General features: G+C 43.0%; 1 protein-coding gene across 2 annotated transcripts in view; it reads left to right on the forward strand.

Annotated features, from left to right (window-relative positions):
- Nucleotides 1-13602, forward strand: part of Chd1l (chromodomain helicase DNA binding protein 1 like) — a 74511-nt gene that overhangs the window by 51937 nt on the left and 8972 nt on the right. For both annotated transcript variants that reach the window (XM_023706467.1, XM_023706468.1), the window contains exons 15-19: nt 1889-2054; nt 8603-8751; nt 9563-9726; nt 10239-10444; nt 13060-13158. In XM_023706467.1, coding sequence (XP_023562235.1) covers nt 1889-2054; nt 8603-8751; nt 9563-9726; nt 10239-10444; nt 13060-13158 — 784 coding nt within the window. The remainder of the gene's footprint in view (nt 1-1888; nt 2055-8602; nt 8752-9562; nt 9727-10238; nt 10445-13059; nt 13159-13602) is intronic.

The raw sequence follows: 13602 nt of genomic DNA on the forward strand, positions 1-13602 counted from the left end.
GCTTTAGGCTGGTGGTTGCTGGTGGCGTGGCCCACAGGCGCTTCACTGTGAAGCTCACATGTGTTCATCTTTCCATGTCAGTGTTGCAAAGACAGGAATCTTGCAATTAAAAAAATTATTAGTACATGTTTCCAGTACATATGACCACATTCATCATGAGTTCTGTATGCACACATAACATATCTTAGGGGTTTTTTTTTTTGTCTTTGCATTCTCTTCTTTCACGCCCTCTTCCCTTCCCAATTTACAGTTAGTTCTGGTTCCATTATTTTCTTCTCCATTCTTTTTTGTTCAGGAGTCAAGAACTTACAGGAAAGGTAGAGGTTTCATTTAGTTGGCCCATAGCACTAAGAGAATAGTCCTAGGGTCGTGCCCCACCCTCATTTTCCTGTGTTTCTGTTGTTAACTCCCGATCTATGCATGCTTCTCCATAATGGTGGCAGAGTAGGCTTTACACTTGTTTTCACCCTGTTGAGGGGGCAGTTACAAGGGGGAAGATGAAAGCTAGAGACCCCTAAATGTAGTTCTCCACAGGATCTGGACAGATGAGTTCAATACTGGGTGTAGTGCAAGGGTGACAGCCCCCAAAGGCCCTTTTTAAAAATTTATTTATTTATTTATTTATTTGTATTTTAGGGAAAGGTCTAGAGGGTGCTCAGGGTCTCACTACTAGATGATCTCAGCGTGCCCCCAGGGGCGGGGCTGGCACAGCAGGCCCTGGGATTGAACCCCCAGCCCCTGTGCCTGCTTGCAAGTGCTTTGATCAGCTGAGCTACTTGGCTGGCCCTTAAAGGCCCAATTTTGGAGTTAGAGGAAGAGGATGACGGGTCTCCCTGTGGTGCTTGAATGCTCTCTGTGGAGGGGGCTCGGGGGCAGCCTGTGGCATGGGCTGCTGGCATGTCACCGCGAGGCTCACAGATGTGGCTCCCTGCCATTGGCCCACGCTCCTGGGAGCATAGACTGGTGGAGCTCGGCAGGGCCTCCGCGAGCCTTCCTTTGTGGCACGTGGTTGCTGGAGAGAGCTGCAGCCTGCCTCTCCTGTCTGAGTTCTCTTCCCCATCCAGACTGCAGATAGAGTTAGCTGCAGTTGCTGAAGACATAGGTACTAACCCAGAGCTCTTACATCAAAAGAAAGCGAGAGATTTTTTTTTAATAAAAAGACTTTAATAGTTTAAAAAAAAAGTTGTGGCATGATAAATCTTAAAAGAGTTGTAAAGTCATAAATAGGAGAAGCAGGTTCATCCTGTAAGAAGACTGCAACAGAAACAGAGCTATAGATATTAAATATTTATTGGGTGATTGTTGTTTGGTAATTACTATTTGACATGCTTCTTTCCAGTTGTTTCAGTGAATAAAAATAACAGAAAAGTACTACCGTTATCTGCGTCTTAAGTAATTGATCCAAGGTCATTGAGATCTAGGATGAGTCTGAGCCTTCTCTAACCTCCATCCACATGCCCTTAATTTCTGTAACCTCCTGCTTTTCTTAAATCAGCAATAGTTGCTACCCCCTGGAACCTTCCCTTTCTAAGGTGTTTGTGGGAGTGCTAAGAAAGAAGCCCGTGGCTTCTGAGAATGCCTGGGAAGAGGAGTGCTGTAGAAAATGCATGAAATTAATGTTCTTACTGAAAAAAAAAAAAAGGATTGCAATTTTCGTTGTTGTGGAGGATCGCCAAGTCAACAGTTGTAATCATCTTTTGTCACGTCTGCCCACCCGACATCCAACTATGAAACACGGGGGGCTAGAGTCATGGGTGACAGGACTGAAGAAAGGCTGATTATCCCTCAGGGAAAAAAATGCCTGTGTTGTTTAGCCACTTAGCAAACTGCTGCTAGCCCAGTGTTTGTTTGCAGAATTAATCACGTTCTTTTGTTTTGTCCATTCAAGTTGAGTGAGATACTTAAATTTGGCTTGGATAAACTGCTGGCCTCTGAGGGGAGCACCGCGGAAGAAATCGACCTGGAGTCCATCCTGGGGGAATCCGAAGATGGCCAGTGGGTCCCAGACGCTTTGCCTGCGGCAGGAGAAGGGAGTGGAGAGCAAGAGGAAGGAAGTGAGTTAGTGGTTAAAACAGCAGATGGCACAGCCGCCTCAGCCGGACGTGCGGAGTCCTGGTCAGGACGTCTTTTCCTTACCCGGCCCTTTTGGCAGCTTGAGCATATTCTTCAAGACTTGCTTGTTCTAAGAGCTTGGAAGAGCTCATACTAGGCTAAGCGGACATGCGTCCGCCTTTTCCATGGTAGCTGAGCTTCGGACTCAGGATATGAATGCTTACCATCGTATCAGTACCCAGGATTAAATTTGTAGCTTTCCTCCTTTGGTGGAAGTATCCTCTGCTTTGCTTGTTAGTAAAGCCAACTGGCTAGTTGGCTAAATAGTTTAATTGGGTAAACAGTTTACCCATTTGCCCATGTAACAATTCACTCCATTATTCAGGCAGCACATTTGTTTGTGTCCTTGACTGCCCCAAGTGTCAGGCAGGCATCATTTCAACCATTCCATCCACTTGCATGTATGCTTATTGTTTTATATGGACTATTTCTTGCGTACTTCTAAAATTTTGAGCATGATACTCACTTTTGGTGTTTATTTCTAGTGAAATCTAATAAGTTCTGGTTATTTTACTAATTCATGTTTATTTGTAAAAAATAGCCTATGATTTTGTGATACAGACTATGAAAACTCTTATTGTAAGTACATGAGGTATAATTTTTATACTTCTCCAGAATTCAGTAATATTCTTTCTGAATTTTTTTCAGCAATAGCTTTTACAATACAAAGCAGCCATGGTTAGGACCCTGTGACCGAATAGGAAGGATGTGCCCGGAGTCTGCAAAGGGAAAAACTAAAAAGGGGAGAAACGTTAGCGTAGCAGAGAGGCAGTCTGTGTTATGACACGGAAAGACAAAAAAGACAACTCCTCGTTGTCAGCTATTCATAATAAAGAAGTTATAGAGCTTGAAAGAAGAAATGAAACTAAAACAATTCCAATAGTGGTCGTTGATGATAATTCTAATGGGTGGTGTGACAGAGTTGACCAGCATCTAACAAGCTATCCTATAATCAAAAAGCAAGGAAGAAAATCATTATAAAACATATGCGCACCTTCTGGACCAAACAGTATGGAATTCATTTGTTATTAAAACAAGGGGGTTCAGAAAGTCATTTACAAGTTCAACTAGGTCTAGTGTAATAAATAACTGACAAATCTAGGATAGTGAAACGCCATCTAAGATATGTATCATCGACATTTGCATCATTATGTTTAGTGATTAGGCATTTTATTGAAGTTATAAGGCCAAAAGGACAGTGCAAAATGTGTTGTTGAAAGAAAGACAGTGTGTAAAAGGAATTTGGAAAGAGACTAGGTATTGCCACCCTGGCTGTAATGCTGCATTGTGTGTGGAATGTTTTAAGGCATACTGTGTGCAGAAAAATTATTGAACAAATTTGATAAAATTGTTATTTTCTGCTTCCTGTTATATCATCTTTATATGTGATTTTTGTTATCCTGTGTTTAAAGAGTTGGACTGCCAAATGATTACAGTGCTGCTATGCGTGGAGTGATCCCTCGTCTGCATAACTGGATGAGTCGCCTACGTTACAGTTAATTACAGCTAATATTGCCTGAGCGCTTAGTGTGCACAGCCACAGTGAAGACTGTTGTGTGCTTTGTACCTTTTTCTGTTTCCATTTGTGAGACCCCCTAAGGTGTAGGAGGTAGTTTTATCTCTTTCTCTTTTTCTCTCTTTCTTCTTACTTTTCTTTCTAAATTTCACCAACATTCGTCTTTTTGTCTCTTTCTGCTCTACATGTTTTTTCTTTTGTATACTACTGGGGCCTGAACCCAGGGCCTCACGCATGATCAGCATCTACTCTGAATTTTTGAATTTGTGATTTAAAGTATTTTTCGCAGAGCAGCTTTGTAAGGGTGTTGCCTAGTGCCTCATAGTGGTTGTGAAATGACTGTTTGCCGGTACCAGAAGCAGCTGGGGGTCAGGAGGAGTCGGCAGTCTCACAGGATTTCCTAATTCAAGAGTACCTTCTCCTTGGGAAGCTCGGTGTCTTTTCTTTTTTTAATTTTTTATTAATTTTATTGAGAAATAAATAGCCATGAGACAGTTTCAAAATAGATTTGTAGGACAGTTTCAATAATTAATACATTGTTCTCTTTGTAGTGGTTATTCATAATAAAAGATGCAGACATGATATCCTGTCCAAACACTATTAGTACAAATCTTTCTTCTCATTGAATTAAGAGAAGGTAGCTGTATATCTATCCTATCTTGTATATGCAGATATAGAATGGTCCTTCATTTATATCCTCTTTTTTTTGTTTAGTTTTGTCAGAGATGGGTATTGCATTGCTTTTAAATATTGTAGGTGCGTGAATTCACAATGTCTTTTCTAGACGGTGTTGTCTCATTTGGGTGGAAAGGGGGACTTGGCCTGACTTTTAGCTTTGTCATTTTCTTTTTTCCTATCACACTTGGATTTTGATGACGACTTCTCTCTCTCTTTTTTTTTTTTTTTGCCATAAAATTGTGAAGAGATGTCTCCGTTTTCTTGTCTCACTGTCTTCAGCAGTGCCTTTCCGAGTTTCTGGTTACATCTGTGTTCTAGTCCCTTCCTTTCAGTCCTTTAGCAGCTACTTCTCTGATCTGCCAGGTCTCGTAGCCTCTGTTTTCTCTTGTGGGCTGTGATCTTCATTTTAGGGGGATACAATTTATCTGTTTTTTAAAAAATATTTGGTCCAGGTCTCACTATGCAGCTCAGACTTGTAGTGATCCTCCTACCTCAGCCTCCCCAGTGCTGGGATTACACGTATGTGCCACCACATCCGGTTTCAGTGGCTGGCACAGTGCGCCCAGTGTTCTGGGGCTGGCACAGCATGTGATACCAGGAGTCGAACTTGGGTGCGGGGGGTGCTTGCGCTTGCCAGCAAGGTGCTTAGACCACTGGGCTATCTCCCCAGCCCAAAGTGCATCTGTTGATGCTGCTAGAACGCCTTTGTCCTCTCTCCTGCAGTCAGCCTGACTCTCTCCTCTGTGTGAGCTTTGGAACTAGCTGCTGCTGGTTGGTCATTTCTCTGCTAACTTGGACATGGAAGTTCCTTGCGTTTTCTGACTCCTAATACTGTCCTAGGCATGGGTTAGTGGTGGTTTTGCTATCCTCCATCTTCGTGATTTTTATAGGATGCGTAGAAAAGCTAGAATTTAGATAGCTGATACATTTTATATGACCTTGCCTTTTTTCATATTTTATCCAAAAAGTTCTTTGTAATATCCTATTTATAGTCTGCAGGAACTCTTTCTTGTTTTCTGCTTGTTGTTTTACTTGTGTCCCGTTTTCATTTCAAGCCCATAATGTCCACCCTCAGGGCATTTATTATAGCTTTTTTTAAAAAAAATCCCACGGTGGATATTTATTACATCTTTTCAAAAAGCCTTTTTACTGCATTGTCTCTTTTTCCTCCAGTTGTTTCTTCCTTTTTGTTTTTATTTGAAGTTTGTTTTGGAATCTCTTTTTGTGTTGGTGGTGGTGGTAGTTTTTCTACAATGTCTGGTGTCCTCTGGCCGTCTGAACACAGGTGCTGGTAAAGCCCAGAGAACCACAAGGTGGCTCTGCAGTGAACAGGTGGGCAGGTTCTTAGGCCTAATTCCAGCATCACTAACTGAGCCTTTCTAGATACCCACATTTGTAGTCTTTGTCATTGGGTAGCTCCTTTGCTCCAAAGTCAAATTCTCTAACATCTTCCTTGGAAGCAGTAGGAATTAGAGTAAACCTGTTTACTTAAATAAAAAGACAAATCAGATGTGGTGGCACGTTCCTATAATCCTAGCACTCTGGGAGGCTGAGTCAGGAGAATTGCAAGTTCAGTTCTCCCCTGAACAACTTAGCAGTTTAGTGGGATCCTATTGCAAAAAAGAGGCGTGGGATGTAGCTCAGTGCTGAGGCCCTGGGTCAGTCCACAGTACAAACAGGGGAGGGGGAGGGCTGGGCTGGGCTCGTGGTGCTCCTGTTACTTGGTGCAGATCTTGTCTTAGTGCTGCACTTGTAAGTCCTAAGCTTTGGGGGGAATTGAGAGGGCGCAAACTCTTGTAGTCGCCCCTTAGCTAGGCACCTATGCTTCCGTTGTCCATGGTCTGTTGTTACCCTTTCATCTACTTTCCATTTTGCAAAGAGCTACTCAATTATTATTATTATTTTTATTTATTTATTTATTTATTTATTTATTTATTTATTTTGGCGGAATGGGGGGGATTGAACTCAGGCCCTTGCGCTTGCCAGGCAAGTACCCATTCCCACTGAGCTATCTACCCCGCCCTCAATTATTTTCTTCAGCCATTGCCTCATATATCTTTTTAAAAATCCCTTTGCTGTCATTTAGCAGTTTCAGGTGAAGGAAGAAATAGATGCATGTGGTTATATTTTTAAGTTATATGTGATTACCTTAAATACCAAAGTGTATACCAATTACTGCATTCATCTAGATTAATTTCAGCTTATTCGCCTAATGTTTAGTAGAAAAAGATAAAATCATAGTGTTTTCAGCAAAATGATTATATTTCTCAGCCAATCCAATTGCCTATATATGTAATGTATATCTTATTTTTTTTTCAAAGAGTATTTTATTTTTATTTCATTATATATTTAGCACATGGTCTACAGGGTCTCACTGCATAGATCAGACTCAGTGATCCTCCTGTTTTCAGCCTCCCAAGTGCTGGGATTACAGGCGCACGCCACCATGCCCAGTCTCAGTTGCCTTCTTAGCGCACCCCCGGGGGTGGGGCTGGCATGCATGCCAGGGATCGAACCCTAAGCAGGTACTTGAGTCCACTGAGCTATCTGACCAGCCATTATTATTATTATTATTATTATTATTATTATTATTTTCAGATAGTGCAACTGCCACCAAAGTTCCCCAGATGGATTAAAATTTGCAATGTTGTCTTTGGCGAACAGGTCTGGGTTCTTTCTGTTCTCCTGGCAGGATTTGGAGAAAGATCCAGACCCGTGGGGTCTACCCGCTGTTGGCTGCACCAGGAAGACAGGAAGATTGAAACTAACATAAGTGAATATGAAACCCTAGTAATTAAAGCAGCCCCACTCAAAATTAAATAAAAAACAAGGCTACTTTATCTTGACAGGGTTTTTAAAAAATCACGTTGATATCATAAGTGAAGAAATTCATGCAGGCTGAAGCTGCATATGTTGATGGTATTTGACACTTCTCAGCTCTTTATTTTTTTCCCCACTTGTTGATTGAGTGCCTCATTGAAAGCCCCCTGCTGATTTAATTAGCAAATGCCAATTAGAATTACAGCTGGTTAGATTTGGGTACAAGTGTGAAGCAATTGATCTCTTGAGAATCCAAATGTTTTGCTTTCGTGCTCTCTAGGGAAAACACACTTAGAGCTGATTTCATAATGCTGTGAAAATACATTATTTGGTAGCGTGTGCTGTTAAGTGTGCTTCACTTTAGACTGTCTGTCGTACCTGTCTGGCTGCTGGTCTTGGCTAGTTATCACTTGATTTATGTTCTTGGCCCATCACCAGCCTCATTGAGTCTCTGTGTTCTCGTCTGTAAAATGGTGTTATTACTGTCCTTTTTAACTCTTTCACAGCTCCAGAAATGGAGCATGAGAACAAAAGTGCATGCGCTCTGCTGGTGTAAAGTGCTACCAGGAGGACACAGTTGTCCTTACTGTTGTCACCATGACCGTTGTTGGCCAGCCCGTTCTTTCTACTTTTCTAGAGATGATAATCTGTACAGAAAAGAGTGTGGCCTTCTTCATTTATTAGCAAGAACTCAGGAGTCCCTTGACCCCTATGTGAGGTTCAGTTCCTCTTTTTGAAAGTGGGCTTAGTTATATCAGGACTGAGGCGAGGATCATGGGGAAGCCTTTTCAGATCTGTAGAGATTGTGAGTCCAAGGGATTATTTTTGTGATGCTTCATTCTCTCATAGACTTTCCATGTATTCCTATTTATTACTATTTCCATTTATTACTATTAAAGTATAGAAAAGCAGGGAAAGAGTTGAGTATTAAAAGTGTTCAGAGTTTTTAAAATTAAAGACTTTCTTAGGCTTTTTGTGAAAGTGAGATTGGTGCTAAGGAGCACTTGTGGAGTGAACGAGCATTGTGACTGAAGACTCACCAAGGTGGAGGATCCTGCAGAGATTCGTGGATCATCTGGGGGGGAAAGGGAGCTTATTTCAGTTTTTCCAGTTCTGGAGATTAAACCAAGGGTACTTCTACCAATGAGCTTCTTTTACTTTGAGACCAGATTTCAGTGTCCGTGGCTGTCTTTGATTTTCCCGCCTCAGCCTCCTGAGCAGCTGAGCTTACAGCTGTGTGCCACGAGGCCTGGCCTCCAATGGGGCCATGCTTTGTCCTCTGAGAGTGAAGGTGGGAATTTTCATGTGGAGTCTAAGCCCATCAGGGTTAGTGTGACAGGAAATGACATGCCTTTGTCACAGGCTTGTCTTGGCCCACTATGGTCTGTTCTTTTGTTCATACTAGTTATTAGTTTGAATAATATTAATCTATCTTTCAATGTCTAACAGTTCACCCTTTTTGTTTTACATTTTTAGAAAACCACATGTACTTATTTGAAGGTAAAGACTATTCTAAAGAACCCACTAAGGAAGACAGAAGATTATTTGAACAACTAGTGAATCTTCAGAAAACGCTTTTGGAAAAAACAAGCCAAGAAGGCCGGTCACTCCGAAATAAAGGCAGTGTGAGAACTGACAATTTATCTAAAGGCATACATATTTCTAAATTATCATCCCAAGAGAATAAAAAAGGATGCTTTAATCATTTTGTTCTTTTAGGATGATTATGAAATAAGTATGTGTTTGTTGAAATATGCCAGTTAACTAAGCCTTAGTATAAAACGCTGGCTTGAGAAACATTAAAGATTGAGCATATTATATGATTAATGCTGGTAAAAGCAGCCACCCCTGAATGGGTTATGCTGTGTTACACCAAATGCCATCTCCTGCTGTTGTCAGTCCTGCCCCTTTGCCAGTGAGAGAGGACCGCAGTTGTAAATGGTAGATGTCACATTCGCGGTGCTTGGTGCTGAATGTGCCCACTAAATGTTAGCTAGCACGATGTGGACGTGTTCTGTTTTAAACAATTTCACGGAATGCATTTGCTGAAAGATTTGCATTAAAATTGGTTAAATTTAAAATGCATCCTACAGGGTATGCTTTTAATCAAGAAAGAAAGCCACTCTTCTGAGGTCCTTATTCCTAATGGAATGAATCAAAATGACTGTGCCAGTGCCCACCAGCGCCCTGGTTGAGTCGGAGTGCAGTGGCTGCCGTGCCCGTGACATGCACAGTGTGGACAGTAAGCGGCAGTACCTCACCGCTGGTTCCCAACAGGCAGGTGCATGCAGGGCAGCATGGAAGCACAGTGTTTTTTTTGGACCCTAAGCATGTTGCACCTGCGCAAAGTGTGCTTTAGCAGTGGCCGAAACTCGTGGAGGAGGAGTGGGCAGCTGCTGACCTTCCTTCCTGACGTAAGTCTTGTGCTTCCTCCAGGTTCTGAGTCCAGGCCTGGTGGAGGGGTCTAGCAAGAGGAAGCGGGTCCTGAGCCCTGAAGAGCTGGAGGACAGACAGAAGAAAAGACAAGAAGCTGCAGCTAAGAGAAAGAGACTGCTAGAGGAGAAGAAGAGGGAGAAGGAAGAGGCTGAGCATAGGAAAAAGTACGTCTGCTGTGAACCGAGTTGAGGGCCACAGGTGATGACGTGTCACAGCTGCGCACTGAAAGCTCAGCCGCACAGCAGTTTAAGAGCAGAAGAGCTTGCGTCAAGCTAGTAGTTCTGTTGGTGACAGAATACTTCTTAAAAGATGTTACTTTAAAATTTATTCTACTTCAGTGCAAAACCCTGAGTGCCTAAGGCAGAGAAGATGCATTCTATCGAAACAAGAAATTTTAAAGATTTTATTATAGCTGACAGGGAGTCATTTATTCCAACAGTCCCTTTGAGTCATATTCTTAAAAACAGGGACATTTGGTGGGTGCTCATTATTGAAGTGTAGTCAGGAGGCAGTTAGGCTAATCAGGAAGACTTGTTTATTTACAAATTAAGCACAAAACTTCAATCAGGGTAAGCTGCTAATTGCATTTCCACTTGGCAGTTATTATTTGTGAACAGCAGCGCAAAACTGTGTTCCACGGGGAGGTTGATTTCCTTTTCTCTGTGTCCTGTTGAAGGATGGCCTGGTGGGAGTCCAACAATTACCAGTCTTTCTGCCTGCCCTCTGAAGAGAGCGAGCCAGAGGACCTTGAGGCCGGGGAAGAAGAGGGTGCTGCTGAGCTGGAGTATGAAGAGCAGGATTCAGCCTCCATCAAGTATGTCAGCGGTGACGTCACGCACCCACAGGCCGGGGAGGAGGATGCTCTCATCGTGCACTGCGTGGGTACGAGAGGTGACATGAGACTGGGAGGGCACCTCAGTCTTTAGGTGCTAAGGAATGCGCCGGGGGGGTGCAGAATGAGGCCTCAGCATGATGGCCTGTTGCTGCGTTGTATGGTCAAAAGAGCATGACATGTAGAATCAGAAGATAAGGATTTGGATTGTGGGTCTGCCATTTACTTGGCTGACTCATCATCCTGTCTGAGCCTCAGCTTCATTACGCATAATGGGGTAATCCCAGCCTTATCCTCTACACCAAGTTTTTAAGAAGATGAGAGGAATTTTTGCTGCCTTCCAGGAACCCCCAGACCCAGTCCTAGCCCAGGCCTGGTGAGTGTGTGGGAGAGCTTCCAGCTACCCTGCGCCAGCGGGACCTACCCGTCCCAGCCCAGGCGCAGTGTGGGTGAGACCCTTTTTCACCCCCTCGGGACAACCCCCACCATTCTGCAGCACCTCACCCACCCTGCCCGCCGAGTAGGAATTTCTGCTGCATTCTGGGAACCCCTAGATCCAGTCCTAGCCCAGGCCCAGTGAGTGTGTGGGAGAGCTACCTCTCCCCCCTACTCTACCTTGTCCCCTCCAGACTCAGCTTAGGTCTGGCATACAGGCCTAAGGTGAAACCCTGCAGCTGTAATCCCTGCAAAGAGAGTAGGGAATAGACCCACCCAGCTAGTCCAGGTGCAGAACATCTTGCCAGAGGGGCACAACAGGTTCACCCCCAAGGGCAGCAGCAGGAAGGAGCTGAGCACAGCAGCCAGACCCAAGCCAGGCACAACTGGACAAATCCAAGCTTTGTAGATCTGCACCTGAACTTCAGTACGTGCTAAGGTTATAACTGCATCAAAGATGTACAACAAAGGTCAGAAGACAGTGTTACACAAAATGCCAACGAGAAGGAACAAAATGCAATCTCAGACCCCAAGCCCACCCATAACAAGTGCAGAGGACACTAACACAGAACAAATTGGGAATCACACAGCTGAAATCAATAAATCAACGGCTTCTGAAATAAAGAAACAGGGGCAGAAAAGTATAGAGGAACTCAGATTGGAAATGAAAAAAGAAATCCCTGAATTAATAACGTCTGTAGTAAAGAATCAAATGCAGAAACATATGGAGGAAACCCAATGCCCACCCAGAACAAGTGCAGAGGACACTAGCTCAGCTCAAATGTATGAATTAATAGCATTGATAGTAAATAAGGAACAACAAAAAGTTATAGAGGAACTCAGAGTGGAACTTTCTGTAATAAAAAAAAGAATTCTCTGAACTCATAGCATCTGAAGTAAAGAATCAACTACAGAAACAGAGAGGAAATCCAGTCTGAAAAAAACACTGTAGTAAAAGAATTTATAACTGCTTCTAAAGAAGACACTGATAAAAAAAATAGAGATTAGAAAGATGACGGATTCCTTGAATGAGCAATACAGGAAAGAAATAGATTGCATGAAGCAGAGTCAAAGAGAGAGAGAGGAATTTAAAATCTCAGTCACAAGCTTACAAAACCATTTAAGTGAAAGTGAAGACAGAGTTTCAGATCTTGAAGACGCCGGTGCAGCTAGTGAAAAGGTAAGAAAGGATCTCTTAAAAACAACTAGGATGCAGGAAAAAATCCATCAGCTGCACGATGATGCAAAGATGAACAATGTGAGACTAATAGGCATCAATGAGAAAGAAGGAGTCAATACAAATGACATTAAAAAAATATGGGCAGAAGTAATAGCAGAAAACTTCCCAAATATGAGGAAACAATCTGACATTGAGGTAACCGAAGCATACAGAATGCCAAGTAACCTCAACCCAATGAAAGAAGATGAGAGGAGATCATGTTTAGAAGACAAATGTATCCCTTGGAGAAAAAGCAAAACTCCAGTGTGCCCCTTTGTGACCTTTGTGCTTTTTACTTCCTCTGTTCTTTCCCCAAATAAGATCAGGAATTCTTCTCTCAGTGTCTTCTCAGAGGTCTTCCCTCATCACTTCGTATGAAACAGTCTCCATCCCCACTGTTATTCTCTGTCCTTTCTACCCTGTCTTCCTGTGTCATGCATATTGCCACCTGATATTAACACATATTTGTCATCTAGACCGTCTCATTGATTAGAAAATAAGTTCTGTAGAGCCTGTTTTTGTTTGTTCATCCCCGTTTCAGTGCATTGCTCTAAATAGTGCTTAGGGCAGGGCCTGACATCTAGTACATATGAGCAAGTACTTGAAGTGTGAGTATAAACTCAGCTGTGTTAGCAGATACTAACCAGCTGCGTTAGTACCACCTTGAGTGAGTCGTTTATCTTCTCCTTTTCCTCACCTGTAAAATGGGATTTGATGCTAAGGTATCCCCAGAGCTCATTCACTCTTGGGTCGCATTTACTTTCCCTCCTTCCTCCATCATTTCCCTAGAGTTACAAGCATACCAGAGTCTAGGTGCTTCCCTATTAATGGTGATCTGGTAGCTCCCAGAAAAGCTAAATATATAGTTAGGCAGTCCAACTAGAATATTGGGAAAAATTTTTTTCCTTTGAAAAGTTATTCCTGTACAAGCCTATTTCATATGTGTTTCCTATTCTACTCTGTGGGCTGGAATTTGCTTTCTGTGAATGAAAATTTTCTTTCTTCTGTCAGATGACTCTGGTCGCTGGGGCAGAGGTGGTCTGTTCACAGCTCTGGAAACACGATCAGCCGAGCCAAGGAGAATATATGAGCTGGCTGGAAAGATGAAAGGTAAGAAGCAAAGGGGAAGGCCGGGCAGGAACAGTAAGACCGAGCAGGAGGCTTGAAATGGTGCCCTGTGTCATCAGACGCTGGCTAAGGAGTCGGAAGAGGTGATTAGAGGATGAATTCTGTCATTCATTCGCTAAGTGCACGACTTGAGTGGTACCTTAGCATTTCTGCCTGTCTTCTCAATGAAATGTGTAAGAAATACTTGCCCACCTATTTCACAGGGCATAGTGAGGATAATGAATGGGCAAGTATTTTGAAAAATGTCAATTATACATTTATCTTAGAAATTTAAACGAGGGGCTGGAGGGATGGCTCAGTGGTCTAAAGCACCTACTTAGAACAAGCTTAGCAAAGCATCAGGGACCACGGTTCAATCCCCCAGCACCACATGCCAGCCAGCCCCGCCCCCTGGTGGGCTGAGCTGGCCACACACACACACCACAC

The sequence above is a fragment of the Octodon degus genome, unplaced genomic scaffold (genome assembly GCF_000260255.1).
Source record: "Octodon degus isolate 3935 unplaced genomic scaffold, OctDeg1.0 scaffold00257, whole genome shotgun sequence".
Taxonomy (NCBI): Eukaryota; Metazoa; Chordata; class Mammalia; order Rodentia; family Octodontidae; genus Octodon; species Octodon degus.